Source organism: Lolium perenne, chromosome 2 (genome assembly GCF_019359855.2).
Source record: "Lolium perenne isolate Kyuss_39 chromosome 2, Kyuss_2.0, whole genome shotgun sequence".
In the NCBI taxonomy this organism is placed as follows: domain Eukaryota; kingdom Viridiplantae; phylum Streptophyta; class Magnoliopsida; order Poales; family Poaceae; genus Lolium; species Lolium perenne.
The window spans coordinates 307,263,687-307,283,880 of record NC_067245.2 but is presented as its reverse complement, the minus strand read 5'-3'; the positions used below and the strand labels follow the sequence as shown (position 1 = coordinate 307,283,880).

The 20,194-nt window shown below is 47.5% G+C and overlaps 2 protein-coding genes across 3 annotated transcripts; both read right to left on the bottom strand.

The window, feature by feature from the left end:
- Window positions 1-2,147: 2,147 nt before the first annotated feature.
- On the bottom strand, window positions 2,148-4,646 carry LOC127336916 (uncharacterized). Its single transcript, XM_051363783.2, has 5 exons — window positions 4,497-4,646; window positions 4,224-4,406; window positions 3,715-4,118; window positions 3,585-3,630; window positions 2,148-2,456 (listed from the first exon to the last, which is right to left on the bottom strand). Exons 1-4 carry the CDS (start codon window positions 4,578-4,580, stop codon window positions 3,609-3,611), a joined length of 693 nt encoding a protein of 230 aa, XP_051219743.1. The 5' UTR covers window positions 4,581-4,646; the 3' UTR covers window positions 2,148-2,456; window positions 3,585-3,608.
- Window positions 4,647-5,722: 1,076 nt separating this feature from the next.
- Window positions 5,723-17,810, bottom strand: LOC127336917 (protein REDUCED CHLOROPLAST COVERAGE 2). Of its 2 annotated transcripts, XM_051363784.2 has the most exons (23): window positions 17,594-17,804; window positions 16,931-16,992; window positions 16,534-16,626; window positions 16,132-16,204; window positions 13,929-14,225; window positions 13,797-13,846; window positions 13,550-13,681; window positions 13,378-13,419; window positions 12,754-13,272; window positions 12,473-12,663; window positions 11,757-12,258; window positions 11,411-11,473; window positions 11,173-11,274; window positions 10,762-11,082; window positions 10,591-10,683; window positions 10,395-10,496; window positions 10,152-10,256; window positions 9,815-9,948; window positions 9,313-9,496; window positions 8,393-8,524; window positions 8,195-8,307; window positions 8,044-8,125; window positions 5,723-7,643 (listed from the first exon to the last, which is right to left on the bottom strand). In XM_051363784.2, exons 1-23 carry the CDS (start codon window positions 17,667-17,669, stop codon window positions 6,003-6,005), a joined length of 5,109 nt encoding a protein of 1,702 aa, XP_051219744.1. In that variant the 5' UTR covers window positions 17,670-17,804; the 3' UTR covers window positions 5,723-6,002. The 2 variants fall into 2 exon arrangements, with proteins under 2 accessions (XP_051219744.1, XP_051219745.1); XM_051363785.2 differs by lacking the exon at window positions 5,723-7,643 and having other exon boundaries at window positions 8,044-8,117; window positions 17,594-17,810.
- Window positions 17,811-20,194: the final 2,384 nt, after the last annotated feature.

The following is a 20,194-nucleotide window of genomic DNA, read 5'->3' as shown; positions in this document are numbered from 1 at the left end:
ATACACTCACCCCTATGAACACACACGCACACCCTATCTCTATGAGCATCTCCGAAATACTTAGCCGGCAGATTGGATCTTGAAATTAACGAAGTCACCACAGGCGCCTCGCTATCAACGGGAATGCCGCCTCCCAATGAATGACTATTCCGCCTTTATGAAACACACGGATGTCAAACCTGGGGTTTGAACTCTGGTGGGTTTGGGGTACAACCACCCTCCTAACCACCCAACCTCAAGTTGGTTCTCCTTCTTGAATATTTTTACTCCTACGAACATGGGCAAATAATGTGGATACCACAGAAAACTTATTTTAAGCATAAGAAATTTATAACACGCAGTGAACCCTTGCCATGGCCAACCAGCGGGTGCTCTCCCTGATCTCAGCATCGTCCTCTTCAAGGACTAGATGATCGAAATCTTCCTCTGCAATCTCTAACTCTCTAAGCGATCGAACAAGGAATCAATCCCTGGCCCGTGTACCAAAACCTAATCCTATGGAATCAGTCGGTAGCAAGATCTTGCGGTGACTTGTTCGTCTGAAAACCCTATGGCCTGTCCTTGGTGGATGTTATGGTCATGTGTGTATTCGTACCTATGTCGTACTTGGTATGTTTCCAAAGAGGCGCGGCCTGCGCCGTTCGGCTCTGCCTGCCCCGACTTTTGCTCACCCACCTGATTGGTTCAAGGATAGATGTTGCAGGTGTCTTGCTCCTGGTCACCGCGCTGCGGTTTGCTGTGACTCCTTCAGGTATTCTCCTCGAGAACGGTCATCGGGCGTGTGACTGCCGCAACGCTTGGCGTCCTCTTAGTTGGTTGGCAGGCCATGTCGCATCGTCGCCCCGCCAGAATGCTCCTCGTTGGACCTAGGTTGAGGTCTCGCTCCCGTCCGTTGTGCCTTGGCGTCGATCCTGGGTGTCAGTTGTTGCTGCTCCTGGGTGTCAGTTGTTGCTGCTCCTGCTAGCTCTTTGGGCTTAGCGGATACGAAGTCCGCTTTGGAGGTGCAAGCTGAGTTGTTTAAGGAGGCCGTCCGTCCTCTTCAAGAGGTTGTTGACTCCTTGCACTATTGGATGCTTGCGGTTAGGGGCTTTCTAGAGTGGGCGGAAGCTGTGTTAGGTAGGCTCTTCGAGACGCTTGTTTGATCCATTGGTTCTGCCTGTTGTTGGCAAAGTGGGCGCAAGCGGAGCGGGCCTTCATGGTTGTTTCTCTCCTCGAGCTAGGGCGAGATCGGTAATCATGACTCCGGTTACGCCTCCTTCCGTCGAGGAAGCGAGGCCCGGCTCGGATGAGTCCTCAGATGTGGCTTCTCTGCCGTGTCCTGGCTTTGAGAAGTGTGATGTTGTTGACGCTGCAGTCTATCTCCGGCCTGAGTTCGACAGGGTGGTGGTTCCAATTGGTGATGAGGTTCCGAAGTCTGGACTGTTGTCAGCGGTGTCTGGAGCGGTTGTCGCTAGAGAAGTTTGCGATTTTCTTAGCCACTTTGACTATTGCCTACCCTGGATCTGCAGCTGGCTGACGGGTGCCCCCTATGTCGTTCTCTATCCTTTACAGCTCGATGTAGGAGTGTCGTGTTCGAGTGTTTGTTTGTGTCGCCGTGTTTGAGTGTCTTGGTTGTGGGTGTGTGGGTACGTTGTTTGTGTGGGCTTGGCCTTGTCGATCGCCGTAGGTTTTCACTCGGTTTTCTCTTAAAAACTGAACACACTCTGCTTAATTAATAGACGAGGCAAAGATTCTACCTCCGTTTAAAAAAAATGATGGACTGGTCCAGGACAAATGGATAATCCCTTCTCTCTTGTAACTTTGTAAGACAAGTGGATTCTTATTTTTAGCCAAATTATACGAAAAACCACTATGGAGATCCAAAGTAACCATGTACAGTTCTCGGCTAATGCACTTTTGTTGTTGTTGTGGGAGTCGCTTTCCAAATGGTACAAGTGAATTAATTGATAACTGATCCTATCCTTCTCAATGAGTATGTGAAACTTCTTGGAGCAAGTAGAATTAGACCATCCCCTCTCGTGCAATTAGCACATACAGACTTCCATTATCACTACGATGATGTATAAATATGCAAAAATAAAAACCACACATTTCACCTAGTAAGAAATATTTTCGAAAAACCGCAAACTTATGACAATACAGGTATATAAACTCGTTCTCATGCCAGATATTTTCAGTTGGAGACAGAACACGATTTCACAGGTTTCTCATTGCTATCTTTGTAAGTTTTGCACAAAATCTCAGACAGCGACAGGTGTTACCACTATTCCTGATGAAGACATTCACAAATTTCTGTCAAGTCACCGTTGCTATAACCAATACCATGTATCCTTGGAAGCTACCATTTACTGTGAACTGTAGTCTAACTCCGCTATCCTTACTGCACAAGAGATTTGCTTGAACAATTAAATCCACCATCTGTTGGCAAAGGTCCGAGACGGCGAGGCTTATGTAACCTGAAAAGTGCACAATAATAAGCTTTTATGCACGAAAAAGGAAACAAATTATCTGCAAATCAAATTGAGGAACTAAGCTATCACAACAGTACGAGTTGAGCTAAATTGGCTTGGGTATGTGCTCAGGTATGAGTTCTCGATCTTGTTGGTTCAGGTATGTGCTCTTGTGGTGAACTTAATATAATTGCAATTGTGCTGCATCGATCATGGATTTGATTTTAATGTGAGCTAAACTGGAGTCGGTGTCATATATATTGAGCGGTCGTGTTGATCCCTAGAGACCGCCTCTGTTCAGGAGCACCACTTCACCGGTCTGCTCGGTGGCACCTTCGCTGTCGAAGAGCATGTGGGCGCAGATGTGCATCACCGTGCCACTAAGCCACTATCATTGGCCGTAACCTTGCAGGTGCTAGCGAGTCAGACCCCTGACGATTACTTATACAGTTATACTGGGTTGACCTATTGTCGCGCTACACCACGAGGTGGCTGTCATTAGGAGAGAGAGAACAGCGGGGAGGAAGAAGATCAGAGTTGACTGGTAGGACACAATTCCAACTTGTCCACATGGGCATGCAATCTTAGGCCCTAACATGCAGGCCCATGTAGTCAGATCTGTTGTAAACAGAAACTCTCAACCGAAACAGTGGTGTTCTTTTTTTGTTAAAAACCTAAAATTCAGTTGTTATATACTGTTGCCCCAATGTGTTGTGTTTTTCTATAACTCGGTGTGAGTTGATGATAAGTTCAGTTTGGAGATACAACAAGGAGGCTCCCTATGCTGTACTGCCAAAAACAGAGCATATTATGAAGGGCTGAAGGCCTCTCCTAGCTTCGGTTAAGAAAGGCAACAAAGCAGCATCAGTTTTGTACAAAAGGTGACACAAACATCCCGGGGGCAGGCCTCCCCAGGTTGCCAAGGAAAAATATACCCAAGCTACTAGAAAATAACACCTCACAATAGTGTAACCTGACTAAGCACTCAAACAAGACCGAGGAGACCACCAGGCATCGTTACAGCAAAGCAGTCTAACCAATGGTCAATTGAGCGAACAATAATGCAGCAAGACAATGGAAACCCATTACGTTTATGAAGGTTAAAACTGCAAGCTTACAGAAGTTGTGCCTCACCTTTAGAACAGTCTGAGAGCTGCACTAGTTATCCTGCCCATCACCACTGCAGACCAAACAAAACCATCAGATAAGCAGATAGACAAGATGCCATTTCTTCTGCTAGCAGCATTTCTGTACAAAAATATACCTGGCTGTATCCTGTTTCTCAAGGCTCCTCACATACTCAGAGATGTCCTCCAAGTCCTTGCCTCCCATAGCCAAATCATAAAGAAACGACATCACAGAGGCTCCAAGGATGATGTTGAGGGTTAGCTTGGGAGGAAGCTTGAAACGAGTTTGCAGGCCCTTGATCATAACCTCGAACCCAGGACTCCTGATAAAGCAAAACAAAACAACGAGGGAGGTGTGTGTGGCGGGCGAGGACTTGGCCGAGACCGCATCTGCCGCACGCCGCCACAAACGAGCCCTCCGCGCCTTAGGCCCCTTGGTCTCCGCGGGCTGGTCGGGCTCAGCAGCGTGCGGTGGAATTGGACGGCGGGGCGGCAGCGCAGCATCTGATGCCCGCGGGAGGAAGGCCTTGTGACAGCGCGCCTGAAATTGACGGGAATGTTGATGCGGCGAGAGCAACGGAGCAAGCAATCCCAGGAAATTCAGGTGAATATTTTCGGGGGGAGACAGAGAGGGAGGGAGCCATACCAGAAACCCGGCGGCCTTGAGGCGCCGTGGCTGGGACACGGTCGAGAGGCGCGTGGTCGGGGCGGTACGCGGGTGGCCGGGGTTCGCAGCCTGCGGTGGCGGCAGGCGGCGCGCGTGGGGGCGGCGTCCGCGGGGTGCTGGCGTGCGAGGGATGGCGGCGGCGACGGGGCGGGGTAGGGAGCCCTGATGTTCAGGGCGACCACGATTTGGTCACGGCCGCCATGAAGGAGAGGCCGTACGGGAAGAGCGGAGTGGGCGGAGAAGGGAGCATACCGAAGCGGCGATGGCGGTGTGGCGGGGACGTAGCAGGGCCGGTGATGCGAACGCCGCCGGTAGGCGCAGCGTCGACAGCGCCATGAGAATCGCCTGGCGCCGTCGCCGTCGCCGGTGGGGTGTTGGGGGGTTTGGGGATGTGAGCGAAGAGGAGAGGGTTCTAGGAGAAGAAAGTGGCCTGAAATTAATGGGTGCGCGCTCCGTGAGTTTGGATTCCACCGGCGCGGTCCGGTCGGGCTCGGGCCGGTGAGTCCAACAGCAAATATGAAATGAAACCTTAACCTTAATTTAATTGACATATATGGATGAAACGCTATGCAAACAAACCAACTTTTTCTACAAACACGTCAACAGTGGTGGCAGCGTTCTCTATGGTGGGTCGGGCTATAGACGTTGATGAGCTATCACTGCTGAAATGGGAGATGGAGCCGGTGACGGTTCGGTTCCAATGCCGGTACCCGGAGCGTATCAAGGGCTCGGTGCAAGTTTTCGTCAATGGGGAGGGTTTCACGATCAGTGTGCAGGCGGAGCGTGGTCCGCGGGGTGGGTCAAGATCGGGGTCGGGAGCACCCCCTCCACCGCCGCCAAGGCCGGATAGGGATGATGATGATGAAGATTACTCGGATGACGCATCAACGGACAACGAATGGAACAAGCTTGGGAGGAGGAAGAAGGTTGACCAGCCGGAGGTGCAAGAGAAAGGAAGTGCAGGGACGCCGCTTTCCAGCTAGGGTCGACCTCAAAGGCCATGGACTTGGTGAACACTACTGCTGCGTGCGCCGGTTAGAAGGGGATGACGGCGGAGGAGTCTTTTCTCTCTACGGAGACGGGGTCGCAAGTGACTAACCCACTGTCGTCATGGGTGGCGGACAGCCAGCCCGTGGAACCCCCAGCCAAGGTGCAACAGATGGGCGAGAGGGAGGTGGTGTCGAAGGTGAGGGAGCTTGGGACGGTGGAGGAGGTGCAGTCGTCGGCGGTTGGCGGCTCCAATCCCGCAAGCCAAGTGCACGCCCACGGTCCCCTACGCCGAGGAAGAAGAAGGTTGTGGGTACGACGGCGACCCGCAAGAGTGCCTTGGGCCTTATGTTTAAAAAAAACAAGCGATAAACACTGACATGATAAGTCACATTATCTAACTGAATCATACACAGCAACAAGCTTCACCGTAATGTGAACCATTGACAAGTACCACAAAACACCAAAGCATATTCAGGAGCACAATTGGCTTGTGGATGAAATGAATATTTTCTTTTATATCCTCCATGATTCTGTCATACATGACATACAATAGAAGGGTAAATAAAACATTTTATTCAGCGCCGCTGCTACCGCAAGTTACAAAAAAAATTATTAGAAAAGGAGATTACAGAAAACTTTGTACAGTTTTGACTAGATGCTCGCTCATCTGGATAGGGCAAAACTTTGCGACCAAGCGCCTAACAGCAAAGTAAGCGGTATACCATCTTCCAAACATATCGCAGGTCTCAGGAAGTGCGCGCAGGAACCTCAGCTGACCGAAGTGCAGATGGACTGCTGAGAGTAGAGACCATTTATGGGGTTCATGAAGTGTTGCTTGCTTCTTCTACGCTTTGAAACTACTGTGAAGCCCTCTGTATCCTTCTCGCTTTTCGGCACCTCGGCTGCCTTGGGTTGTTTATCAAACTCCTTGCGAGCTGAAGTGGGCTTGGTTATGTTGCTGCTCTGTTCGTTACTGGGTTCATCCGATGCACTTGGCTTTCTGTCCTGCTGAGGTCGAGTCAAACCTAAACTGTCATGCACCGACTTGACAATGAAGCTGAGCAGGATCTGCCTTGCCAGCTCTGCTTTGTACGAATCTCTCATCGCATCTTTCCCTCTGTTTTCCTTCCCTTTACCTGGAGTTATCTTCTCCACTTGGCCTGCCTTGTCTGCAGCATGAATATCGGCTTTCACTTCATCTGAGGTCTGCGGCGCCAACTGCTGATCCGCTGAATCGGCCACATGTTTCCCATTAGCCGAATCAGTTTGTTGCACAGCCTTTCCAGGTACAAACTCGGCAGCATGGGGATTCATGGCTGGAGGGGAGGTGCTACCTCTCACAATGGTGCTCTGGCTCTGTGTATAACCCTGCTTCCTTTGGAAAGAATGCCCAGTACGGTAGTACAAGGTGGACCGAGGACCACGAGGCACTCTAGTATCAACAGCATGAGGAAGAATCTCCATTGCCTGACTTGGGATTGTCTGAAGAACAACGCTAGCATCATATATTGCTACTGTGCTGTAAGGATGGGACACTGATAAGAGTGATCCAGGATTGAACGGAGGTGCTGAAGCTGAAAGTTTGCTTCCACTTGTTTTCTTGTTCGGAGATGTGCTTCCGTCACTGTCAGAAGCTTTCTCTGAATGACTGCCTCCCTCTGGCTGACTTGAGACAATCTCTTTGCTTCCCTCATCACTTGACTTCTCAACTTCATCTGTAACCTTCCCATCTTCTTCCTCAGACGAAGGTGTTACAACAGTAACTTCTTCAGTATCCTTCTCCTTTGCTTCCTTCTGCTCCAAAATTGGTTTCCATACTGTGCCAGGCGACGACGCTGCCACGTCTTTGTATGATACCAACTTGGAAGCTATGCTAGTTGGCCTGTTAATTCCTGTAGGTTTTATGCTCTGTTCTGATTTGGACGTAGCGTTACAAGACTTGTCTTCAGTAATGACGGGATCACCATTCAATTTGTCACTGTTGAAAAAGTTGCCAAATGATAGTTGGCTAGGGGAGTATGTAGCTTCCTCTTTATGCTCTTTTGTCTGTGGTTGTACATCACTCCTTTGAGCAGAAGCAGTGCGACCATCTTCTATGCGACCAACTGCTAATTTAGTGAGAGCTGGCCTTCTGCGGATGCTTTTCTTCCGCACATTTGCAGACCTCCCTCTTAAAGTAGCTGCTTGCCAACCCTCATCAGAATACTCTTCAGGTGATAAAGCCTCTACCTGCTTCAGCTCATCATGGACAGCACAAATTTCTTCTGTTACTACTGATACAACAGGAGCCTGCGGTTCCAGTTTTGCTTCTTGGATATCATTTTTGACTGCTTCAAGAAGAGATCCTGAGTCATCCTGGAAGTTCTCCTTTTCTTCGACTGATTCACCTTGTTGGGCTCTGGTATTATTCTGCAATTAATATTACATGTGATGAAAAGGGAAAGAGGCAATATGAGCAAAATGAAAGTCTCACATAATGCTTTAGGCAGCAGCGGTACAACTCTTAAGGAAACAGGTTACACACGGAACAGAAAAGTTACCACAGTCATGAATCATGTAACACAATAAAAGATTAAATGCTTATCCATATACAGAGAAGTTCTATTTAAGAACAAAATGGATTTAGTTGGTTCATGAGTTAACGGGTAGACCTGGAATGTTGCCAGGTAAATAACATTATCATTGGTATAATAATAACGGGTGCACAAATCAATTAGGTATCTTATTATGACATATAGCAGTATATGGCCCGAAGAATGTTTTCATCAAAATATAACGACTATAGCTCCAAAAGAGATGCTATAATCACCTTTGCGCGCCTGCACTTCCTTTGCATGTCCCTCTCTTTTCTTTCCTGGTCCGGGCTTATGTAGTCAAGTAGATCTGATACACTGGAAAGCTAAATGTTTCAATCTAGATTGAAACAATTTACAATTTGATAATACACAATTTATTCATACCTAAGATGTCCTTTACTTGCAATAGAAGAATCAGGTTTTGGAATGCCTCTCCGAGCGGCCTCTTGCTGTTCTAATGCTTTTGAATCGAAATACTCCAGCCAAGCAGCAGCATCCTGCAAGCAAGAAAGTAATGTTTAACAATACAATAAAGCACTGAAATATTTGGACTTCAGCTTCAGATATTCACAGATAGTTAACCTGAGTACGAAGGTCATCTTCTCCTAGTTTCTCCTGAAGTATCTGTAAGGTGGTTTGTTCATGTTGCACGCTTAGGGAGTATGCATCCATCATGGAGAGGGCTATGGCTATGGCATGGTAGCTTGCAGCAGTCTGATTGGCAAAAAAAGGTGATGCTAATTTAGTAACTGGATCTTGTGCATATTGGACACAACGGAATACAAATGTACATGCATATCAAACAAATTGACGCATGTTTCTCCTATATATAAACTATAAAGTGGTACTTTATATGAAAAGGTGCCTGCAAATTTTGCTAGTCAGCAGTCAGCAATACATGAGAGCACAGAGCTACAATGTACAAACCTTTTCTGAACCAAAGAACAGCATGGTGATATTGGCATTATGTAAAGTATGTCATTTCAAAACATGGAACACATTAAAGAGTTGAGAGAACATGAAAAGTTACTGATCCTTTGAGGCAGAGCAATGGAGAATATCCTGAAACTTTATAAGCTACATCACTAGATTTCGCATGCATTGTTTTAGCTTAACACAACATGTCTAATATACCACAGGTGTCAATGCAGATTTTGCAGTTAGACAAGCAATTTACTACAGTGATGTGATTCCAAGGAAACATTGGCTCAGACGAGCTTCTAAGAATGTTGTTTGGGTTAGAAAAATGTAACTACACAAAGAAATCAATCGCATAATGATTGTAAGTGTTGGTTGTATCCTCATTGTATAATAGAAGCATTCCAGTGCTAATATGCCATTCTAAACAGATATTAGTGCAGGAGAGAGCTCAAATGTCGTGTTGGAGTGGACAGAAACACAAAACTGATATCAACAAAATATCCTAAGCTAGAGTACATCAACCAATTCAATAAAAAATGTCTTAGAGAAATTTCCTTAAGGTGGAATACTGATTCATTTACCTGTATATGATCAGCTCCAAGCAATCTTTTGTTGCACTTCAGCGCTTCATGCAAATACCTTAGAGCAACATGAACATTTCCCATACCTTCTTCCATCATAGCCACATTTATGTAGGTGGCAGCTGAATTTGGATGTGAAAGCCCACAAGAAAATTGAAGTAGATAAAGTGCGCGGTTGACATACCTTCAAGATGAAAGATACTATCAAATTCAAGAAAATTGGAAAGAAAGAAAACGACAAAACGTGGATGATGTCTGAGAAATGATTGTTATCCAACAGACAGGTGCCCTGGCCACTTTTCATGTGTAAACACACTTACAGTGACAGGCAGCAACAAATGCCGCAATGGCCATTTTACTAGCAACAAATATGCTAGATCATATTATCGCAAGAAATAGATCAACACAATGACAATGTGAATCACGATAGACTGCCTAAGAGCGAAAGTCAAGATTGAAAGCTTTCACGTTTTCACAAGGAAACACCTATGACAACACTTACTTCAGAGCCATCTCAATGTGTTGGAGACGGTAGTAGAAAACAGATAAATCCCCATAGCTCTTCATAGTTTCAGGATGGTCAAGACCTAGCTCCCTTTCATTGATGTCGAGTGCCTTCTGCTGATATATAGTTGCCTACAGAGACAGAATAAAATAGTAAACAATTGCTATTCGACATGTCTCTCTTTGGAGGAGCTTCTATAATGACAAACTATGCAGCTCAGTGCAAAACAATGCTAGGGTGGATTTTCAGGAAAAAGCAGATTTTATGCAAACTACTAAACTCAAGCATCCAACAGGAAGAGTACAGCCAATCTAGACCAAGTTCATTTATATACCTGATTAAAATCTCCAGTATGGTAAAGAACTACAGCAAGAAGACTGTAGGCATTAGCAGTTAGCCGATGGTATGGACCACAAACTGCTATAACTTTGGACAAGGCCTTCATAAGAAAAGAGAGTATATCATCAGACATAAAGGTGGCATTCCAATGACTCCACTAAACAAAATGCAGGAAGTCCTATAGTACAGCAGCTAAATGATATACAGAACGTTGAAAAGGTTGACCACTACTGCATACCTTTGCTCCATAGTTAACAGCATCATCAAGTTTTCCTTTATCCAAAGCCATCTTTGATGATTCTAGTAAGTTCCTACTATCAATAGATGAGTAAACGACATGCTGAAAGAGAAGACAATGCCAAAGCAAAGTTAATCAGCAAGCCATCCAATAGACGAGACAATAGATACTTCAGCAAGTTTCAGTAATATGCTACCTTGCATATAGGAACTATATTGACAATATCGGATTTGTCAAACGGGTTTGGGCTATTCATATCATAGTCTCTTGCAACCAACTCAAGGCCAACCTGATCAACAAATACATTAGTACGGTGTTTAAAAAATGAATGCAGTAGTGTTTGAAGATATCACATTACAGGATGTACCTTGCTGCAAAGGCCTCTCAAAATGATGGACTTCCGCAAGTGTTCATATTCATCTTTCAATTTCCAACAGTATCTTTTAGATAGGAAGCTCTCTATCCATTTCAGTCGTAAGTTATGCTCATTATGGGCATCTGTATCAAGATCATTATCTAATCTTGGAGATCCCAATAAAATGTTCAAAGTCTCAGCTATAACAGCAGACATATTTTGCATGTCATCGACACCTGCAATAACAGCTCGAATGACATGCTTAAAGGATCGAATGACCATTTCATGTATGCATATTGACTGGATGTGTGGGAGCTTCTCTGCTAGCTCAACCTGATAGTTTGAGCAAAAAATGTCAGGATATTTTGGCAATTTCATCAGAGTATACAAGCAAAAGCAATTAAGTATAGTATTTACACTCACCACACGACCTAATGAGCACATATTAAGTCCCCTTGTGTGCATGAAATCAGTCATGGTTCTTCCATCCACTGGAGAAAGCTCAAGAGAAGCAAAATCGGCCACCTGTGCAAATTAAATTAGTCAGAGAAAAGTAATTATTCGCTCAGAAAGTTTCAAAACAAGCAATGTTTTAAATAAGGCCTCTCAGAATGATGGGTCTTAAATAAGGTTCTTCGGAAAAGAGTGGACAATGCTTTACCAGCTTCGGGAGTGCAGTATCATCATAAAACTTATGGGCCATCTTTGTGAGCTCTTCAAGGGACTAGATCAAGAAAAACAAAGTTAGATAAAACACAATAAAGTCCTACCAACATGTTCCTATGTACAATGATGTGCTTCTGCTCAAACATCATGGACACAACACAATACAAAGGCTTCTAGGAAATCAATGGCATATGTAGAACCAATTGCTTGCTCTGTCAGTCCCGAGTAAATAGCATGGGTAAGCTAAACGAGGCATAAATTAAATTATTTCCAGATAGAACATATCAATTGATGGCACTTTGAAATTCTAAAATAACAGTGAAGTTGTATACTTAAGTCACCTTTTGATGAAGGCCAGCTTCCAAACTCTTTAAGCGACAGAAAGCATCTTCTGGCATCAGCTTCCTTAATTCAGCCTCACTGGTTTCGTCAAATGCTTTATTATCTGATTCTTCCATACCCTTTGTCAGTGAGCAGTTGCTATCAGAGTCTTCCTTCTCAGTCTTAGCACCTTCAACATTCTTTTTAAGTTTCCTTAATTGTTCAAAGTGCTTGCCAAGACCTTTAACAGATGAATCTTTTTCAACTTTTTTGGTGCTCTTCTCACTATCCCCAGAAGCTGAAGAATCCTTTTTCTGCAAATGTTGCAGCCAGGACGACCCAAGTTCCCATCTGATAAGTCTAGGATTTTCTTTCTGCATGTTCTCTAGCTTCATCAAGCTGGCTTCAAGTACTGTACGTGCTAGTTTTCTCGCATAATTATCAACATGAGTCTTAGAGCTAAGGTGCTGGTTACTGGCAGCCACTTCTGGGTTGATAATTTTTGGCAGTGGTATTCTTAGACTGCAAAAATACACACACATAAAGAACAAAGTTAATTCAACAACATTGAGAGCCAAATGTAAAAAAAATAGTGCGTGTTAAACAGCATTCCTCGAGTTATGAGCAAACATTTGAATAAGATCTTGAAGGTAAATCATCGTATAACTAAGCAAGTTTTTTATTTGAATAAAGGAGAATAAGTAAGCAAGTATGTACATGAGAATAAATATCAAACCTGTGAACATTCAAGGCATTGGAACCTCCATCGGGATGATCATCTACATCGATGTTCAGCACTCCATCAAGATGATCAGAGATATCACTGGGTTGTTTGCTATCAGTGCTATTCTTTGTACGACCCGAAACCTTCACCGTTGCCGTATATCCACAATGCTTAACAATCACCACACCTAGCGTGGAAGAGTCCTGCATGGGAATTATGTTGACAGAAGTTAGCAGCTAATACTAAGAGCCCACAGTCAACTGTATGAATCATGAAGGTGGCAGGGCAATCACCTTAGCGACGACACTCTCATCAGAAGTTAAACCTTTCAGAAGATTCCTTTGTGATATATCCATAGCCTCCGTCTGGTAGACGGCAGCTGCATCAACTTTATCCCCCAACTTCACACTAGCATCAGCCTCATCCTTCTGTACAGTTACATGCATGTCCCCAACGCGTTCCTCAAATACTAACGAACCATCAGAACCAGTTCGCACACTGGTATCAATCAGCTGCCGTATTGTCGAAGCAGCTCTGAAAATCGCTGTGTCTACAAACAGATTGTGCAAAAGGAAAGCCTTGCGGTCTCTGACCACCCTCTCTTCCTCCGTTTTGCACGGCATTCTAGCCAAAATAGAAAACTCTTTTGCCCACCGTCTCCGGTCATACTTTCCGTCTCGTCCTCTGCCGCCTCCATGCCCACCCCAGCTCTCGTCCTCAACAGGCAGTGCTGGGCTCTTAGTAGCAGAGTCCACATATACAGGAGGGACAAGCCATGTGTTTGCACGGAAGCCGAACGGTAGATTCCCGAACTAAAGGATGCAAGAAATGTATCAGCATCAAAACTTCAAAACATTTACGCACTGGTTCATTCATCGGTAAAGCGAAGCAAAAGGAAAAGTATTCACGACAATCACCTTGTTGTGCTCCACAAAAGCTTTCATCAGTGCCTCGTACGCCTGTGTCAGAAACACTTATCAGATAGTGGGAAATGAAATGTAGGAGCACTGAAGGACATTCACCAAAAAATACAGACAAAATTCAAGAAATGGCAGCGTTAATAAATGTGTAGAGTTCGCTCTTACTAACATTGGCAAATCCACTGCTGAGCGGCTGTAGCAGGTCCACCAAGGAGCGGCTCACGGTGTGCGGCTTCCCCACCAGGTAGAACCCCTTGACCGAAGCAACAATGTGCAGAAGCTTCCCGTTGCAGACCTTCACCTGGATCACATGACAAAATCCTTTCAGTATAGTTGCCAGTTGCAGGGTTGCAAAATAAAGGGCCAATCAAACGAGCTCTATTGTGTTCAGAGAGAGAGGGAGAGAGAGATCACACCTCGATTTCGAAGTAATCGCCAGCGCCATTCCTCTCCTTCCTCCTGATAACTGCACACCCGGAACACGCGTCAGTTAATCAATCCCCAGACAGTCAAGGGCACAGCTAAGCGAAATGCGTTTGTCTCCTTACAGTGGAGGGGCGGTGTGAGGTGCGCGAAGGAGAAGAAGTCGTAGAACTCTCCCAGCTTCGGCGGCGGCCCGATGGCCGCCATGTCGTGCACCTCCGATATCGCGGGCACCTCGCCGCCGCCTTTGCCGCCATTGGCCGCGGGGGAGGAGGCTTTGGCAGGTGGAGACGGGGGCGTCGCCGGGCGCGCGTGCTTGGGCGAGGACTTGTGCTTCTGCTTGGCGAAGGCGGTGGTGCAGGCGACGATGTCCAGCAAGCGGCGGACGTGCGCCACGGCGGCCTCCTCCGTCGCGTACTCCTCTGCACAAATGGAAACGAAAGCCGTTGTTGGGCCCAGTTAGAATCACAAGGCCTGGTAGTCATGTTTGGGCCTAGCCGAGTTGCTATGCTAGGATTTTAGTTTCAGCCCAGCACTCGTTTTCCTCAAAAAACAAAAAACAAAAAACGAAAGCCCCGGATTCATGAACGGGTCTGTCCATTTCAGAGAGTGAAAAAAGGGAAGAAAAAAAGGAAGTTGCTAACTGAGAATATAGTGGGAGTGGCAGTACATTGAAACAGTGCCTACTAAGCCAACCAACAGTCCAACAGAGGAAATGCGTGGATGAAAAGGAAATATCAGTACTTTCAACTCATTATCAGTAGGGTCAACAAGCTAGAAATTCACATGTTTCTTCTTCGTCGAGGAACGGATTTTTGACTATGACACAATACACGTCTAGCATGACCGTACCCCAAATTAATATACCTCTCGTACTTGTAAACCTAGCGAGAGCATGCAAGAGGAGGATTAGGTTATAATAAGCAAATGAAAATGCGAGGCAAGTACTTCAAGGCACGTCCCATGGATTCAACAGGCTAGTAATACACATGTTTTGACTAGGAACAGAAGGCATGTCCAGCATCACTGAACCTCCAAGATACCTGACGTGCTACAGGTAAACCTTTAATTGGCAGGAGGATTAAATTAGTGGTCACTTGACCTAGCTAACAGTCCAACACACGCTCACACTGACCGCTGATTCCGAAGAGCCGCCCCTCTTGTCCCGTAGCGCCGGACAAAGGGCTGTAGATACTTTTTGTGCAACAAAATATAGCAACTAGATACTCGTTGGTAGTTAGGAGGGACAAACTTAAGGAACTATGCACAAGTTGAATTTTCTACACATGATAGGATAAGATAACAAACAGCAGAGTTAAGCGCCGTGTTTAGTCCGCTTAATTTAGAAGAGTTTAGGGGAGGTGGAAGACATGGAATTGGCATCGGCCAGGCGGAAATATGCCCTCCCGGTGCGTCCAAATGCTATGCTTGGCACTTGACGACAGCACCGGTCGCTCTTGCATAAACAAGTAGTAGAAGATAAAATGAGGTAAGTAGCTTAACAGCCCCGCCGTACTACTAACCAAACGTCAAGTACTATGCGTGGTAGCATTTTCTAATTCTCTGGTAAGAAAAGATGGAAGAAAAGGAAAGGTGAAAACAGAGGTACGGACTACGGAAGCAACCAGCAATGCGTCTGCAGTCTGATGTCGTAGGTGAACTCCGGAAGCCATGAGAGCATTCTCCGCTGCGTTTGGTGGCGCGGCGAAGAAGGAGGAAAGGTGCGGGTAAGTCTTGGCCTCTTTCCACCATAGCCGCTGCCTCGACGACCAGCGTTGGACACGTGCATACGGCGATGGAGCTCCATCAGGCTTCCCACTTTGCTGGGTTTGGACTTCGGACTAGCGAGCACTGAACTACCTTGCCACCGGCGTTGGGAACTACTGGCAGCACATGATTCTGAAATGGGTGCATGTGTGCGTGCTTCCCGTCGATTCCTACCTTGACGACATCAATGCCGGATCACGTACGAAAAGCCCTTAGCTAGCCCGGCCCACTGATCGGAGGAATCGAAGGGTGCACATGTACTGTACGTACATATACATGGCAAGGAACAGTAGTGCATCGCTGCTTGTCTGAATGCACGTTGCGTCTTCTACCCAATTAAGCATTCCACTCAACTGTATCTCCTTCTTTATTTCGAGAATCGCTCAATTATTTCCTCTACGTATGTCAGCTCTAGCGCCGGCCAGCTCCGCCGTACGTGCGTGTTCGGACGAGAAACGCAAGGCGCGAATCCTTGTGAAGCTTCACTTAGGCCAAAAGCAAAACAGAGGAGCGAAAAGAACAATGAAATGGCAGCAGGTAGATTGTGTCGTCGCCACCTACCTTCGGCGATGGTCAGAGCGCATGGTTTGAGGGCCACGATTTCCACGCCGTCCTCCAGCCGATGACCACGCACCTGAAGCAAAAAGCACATGCTCCACACTCAGTCAACATGTTTTTACAGATTAACCAAGCTAAAACAGGTAAACATATACCGTAGTACATTACAGAAAACAATGCAAGTCTTCTGCCTTCGTTTCAAAGAAAGATAAAACAATGCAAGTGAATGCACCTAGCTAATTAAATTGTCCGCTAGCACGGCTATCAGCCAAGAGTGTTGGAGCAGCAGCTATCTTAGGCTGTTAGGCAAGCTTGCAGTGCACCGTACACAGCTACAGGATGCAGACGAATTGAGGCCGTCCAGAGCTAGCACGCACAAGGGAGGGAGGGAGGAGCATATATTACCACATGGGAGAGCGAGTAATTGGTGAGGTGGCACGTCTCCACGTTGGACCCCAGCAGCCTCCTCACGTCCAGCACGCGATCCGTCGAGATCCCCTGCACACCAACACAACACAAAGATCACACGAACTGTCAGCCAAAAACGAAGCAGGGGAGCACACACCCGCACGGTAGAACAAAGAAACATGTTCCTCGAGTTCACTGTTGGATTGCATTGTCTCTTGTGTGTAAACAATTGAACAAAACCTGCCGCTGAGATCAGGCCTGCAGGCTTTTAAAAGATTTTTCAGGTTTTGTGGTTTGTCCTGCTCGTTGTCCTTATTCGGGGGAGCTAGCTGGTAGCTTTGTGTGTTCATCGAGGAAGCGTGGGAGAAGCTTGGAGGCATCGATCGATACATACCTTGAGTGTCACCTGGGAATCGTAGGGGGTGGTTACCGTGAAGTCTACCACACTCGGCACCACTGCAAAGAAAACAGAGGAAACAGAGTTTCAGACACCATGGCAACAGTACTTCAGAAGGAGTAGGAAATTAGGGAGGTGGTGAGAGTCTTGACGGCTGCCGCAATTCACTGCGCGCTCACGAACCGCATGACCCAACCGACCTCCGTCCTTACGGGGCGGGGCGGGCGGCGTACGAGTACGTTACACCAACAAGAACAGAAACAAGATTTCTAATTGTGCTTCAGTTCAGTAAACGAATTCAGTAAATTAAGAGAGACGAGCATCGGGAGCAGAGACAAGTAATCATGACCGGAAAAGGATTCAGCAGGGGCGTATCCTTCAATTCAGCGCAAAGCATAACCAGGAATCGAAGGAAAGGAAAAGCAAAAGATGAAGAAGAGAAAGAAAGATTACTGCTGCTACTGCTAATAGCCCGTACATAATCTCTTTACCCTTTAAACATGCACAAGCGGAACAGATATATCCAGGCAGGCAATTCTCATCAGCAAGAGCAATTCAATGGTGGCGAGAACGAACTTGAGCAGGTCGAGGATTATCAACACGGCTATGTACGGGGAGTCGGGGATGGAGAGATAAGTTTCGTCGTGAGTGTATCCGTACCTTTCTCCTCCTTCTTCTTGCGGTCGCCCTTGCCGCCGCCGCCCCTGCCCTTGCCGCGGCCGGCCTTGGGGGCCATTGCTGCTACCCTCCCTCCCTTCCAATCCAACAGAAGCGCAAACTGATGGACGATATGGGTTTAAGCCGAGGTGCAGGCGACGGAGAAGAGACAGAGAAGGATGAGGAGGAGGAAGAAGAAGAGCAAGCTCGAGTGACTCGAACGGGAGCGAGGAGGCAGAGGCGTGGTAGCGGGTGAGGATATAGGATGAGCGGCCTGGGAGGGCGGGCTCTCATCCGATCGAGCCCGCGGCCTTCCGTGCGATCCTGGCCTCTCGTCTTTCGTCTAGCTAGGTGACTCCACCCCCAGCCCCAACGGTGCTAAGCGCCTGACCCGTGGGCCCTCGCCTGCAGTCACATGAACCCGGCGCTCTGCACATTGAGTGAGTGACACCTGTGTCACCTCCGCATCGTCCGCTCGATCGACGGCCATGGCGGATGTATGTACAGTAACAAGAAGCCAAAAGGATTTACACGCAATGGGATGGGGCATGTCACGTAGTAATGGTTGTACCGTAGCCGCAGCTTGGTTTTCTGGAGAAAAGAAGAGTTGTTGCGCAGGTACCACGGGGAGAGGTGAGTGAAACGGGACAAGGCATGCAAAGAAAGCTAGCGCCAGACGACGATTCCACTGAGACGTGCGGTGAAACCCCGGAGGCGGAGGAGCAACGGGACAAGTACGGGTAGCTGGAGGGCTGGCGTGAGGCTGCTGGTTGGTGCGGCGGCGGCGCGGCCAGATGGAGGGCACCGTCTTACAGCTAACAAGCCAGGACGGAGGTGCGCCATTGCCCGGCCTGTCCGAGGCAGCCGCCGGCTTTTGTTTTCATGCTGCCTTGCAGGTTTCGCTCTCCTGTTGGGTGCATGGTGCTGCCGAGTGCCAACCTGATGGAGCACCATGGAACACCTTGCACGACAAGGACAAGATTGAGGTTTGTGCACGAGTCCTTTCGCTATTTGGTGCGTCGCTAAGAGCATCTCCAGTCGCAACAAGGCCGGTTCCGTACGGCGCGGTCCAATACACTGTCCGTCCTCGCCTGTCACTATTATAGGGGTCGCTGTGGCCGCATCGGACACAACGAGAAAGAAGCTGCGAGTGGCGGGCCCGTCGTGCAATGACTCAAACGCAAGGCAGTAGCTTATTCTTACTGGAGCGACGGTTTCCGTGGCAGAGGCATGCGGGACATCCCGTCTTCTCCACACATCGTCGTAGTCAGACGCGTCCACGTTATTGCTATTCCCACCATTTCGCGCACCGCTTCCATCATCACCCCCGCCTATAAATCCCGCATTCCAACGCTATCGCCACCACAATCGCCGTAGCACATTCTCTTCTCTCCACATACACAAAAATGTCGTGTCGCCATACTATGACCTACTCCATGATGGGCTGCAACGGACGCGAAAAGCCTGCACCTCCACCCCCATCTCTACCTCCATCGGCGGGAGTACCTGTGTCGCCTCCGATCAAGCCCGAGCTCAGCGAGCCCGAGATGGAGGAGTCTGCCGACCTCGACGCGGAGCAGGAGGCGGCAACGAAGTACCTGGAGGAGTGGGATGAAGAGTACGACGACCCGCAGGAGTGGAGCGACATGCCGGACCCAGAGGAGCAGTCAGCGGAGGAAAAGGCCATAATGGCCTCCTTCGAGTCGCTACAGGATCAACAAGTCACTGCCCGTACCTGTGAGGGTACCATCCTCTACCGCATCGTCGAGATTCCCGACGAGCCAGCTGGGATAGAGGGGTCTGGATTGTGAAAGTTACGACAAGGATAGGAGAGGATCTACTCGGATGAATACAGATAGGAGAGGATCTACTCGGATGAATACCGAGCCCTCGTTTCTGTATATTTATAGAAGGAAGGTTACAATATGTGTCATCTTATGTCATACGGACTACTCTCAAGTCCTATACAAATACTATCTCTAACATGAATGCCTCTTCATGGCGCCCGAACAGCAGAGGCTCCTCGAGCTCGATGCTCGATGGAGCGTTGATGCAACTGGTCGCGAAGGAGTGCGGGTGGCTCAAAACAAGGCCTCCTTCGAGTGGAGGGTGACGCTGAGGGGTCATCATCGCAGGGATGCTCCGGCAACTCCGGTGGCATTGCAGCCCCATCAGATGTGTGAGGCACGGACGGCGAGACATGCAAAGGAGCAGGTGGAGGGGGTTGTGTGGAACCAGCCACCAGGAAAGAACGACAATGAGGTTGGACCGTTGCGTGCCAACTAGGTTTTATTTGGCCTTAGTCATTTTTCATTTAACTTTGTAAAATATAACAAAATTTCAAAAAAAAAAGTTATATCAATTTTATTTTTTCATATACATCGTTTGGGGGACTTGGATGGAAACCAGCATCCCGCAAACGCACTTGGCATCCTCCAACCAACCAATCAGGCGCTTCTTCGGGAGTAGCCTTTGGTGACGAAGAGTTAATATGCTCATGGTGCAATTTGGTACAAGCAGAATCCGGTGGAATATTCTGGGAGGCTAATGGACCAATCATCATTTGCCTGGAGAAAGCACGATGGTTTACTTCTGTTATTGTCC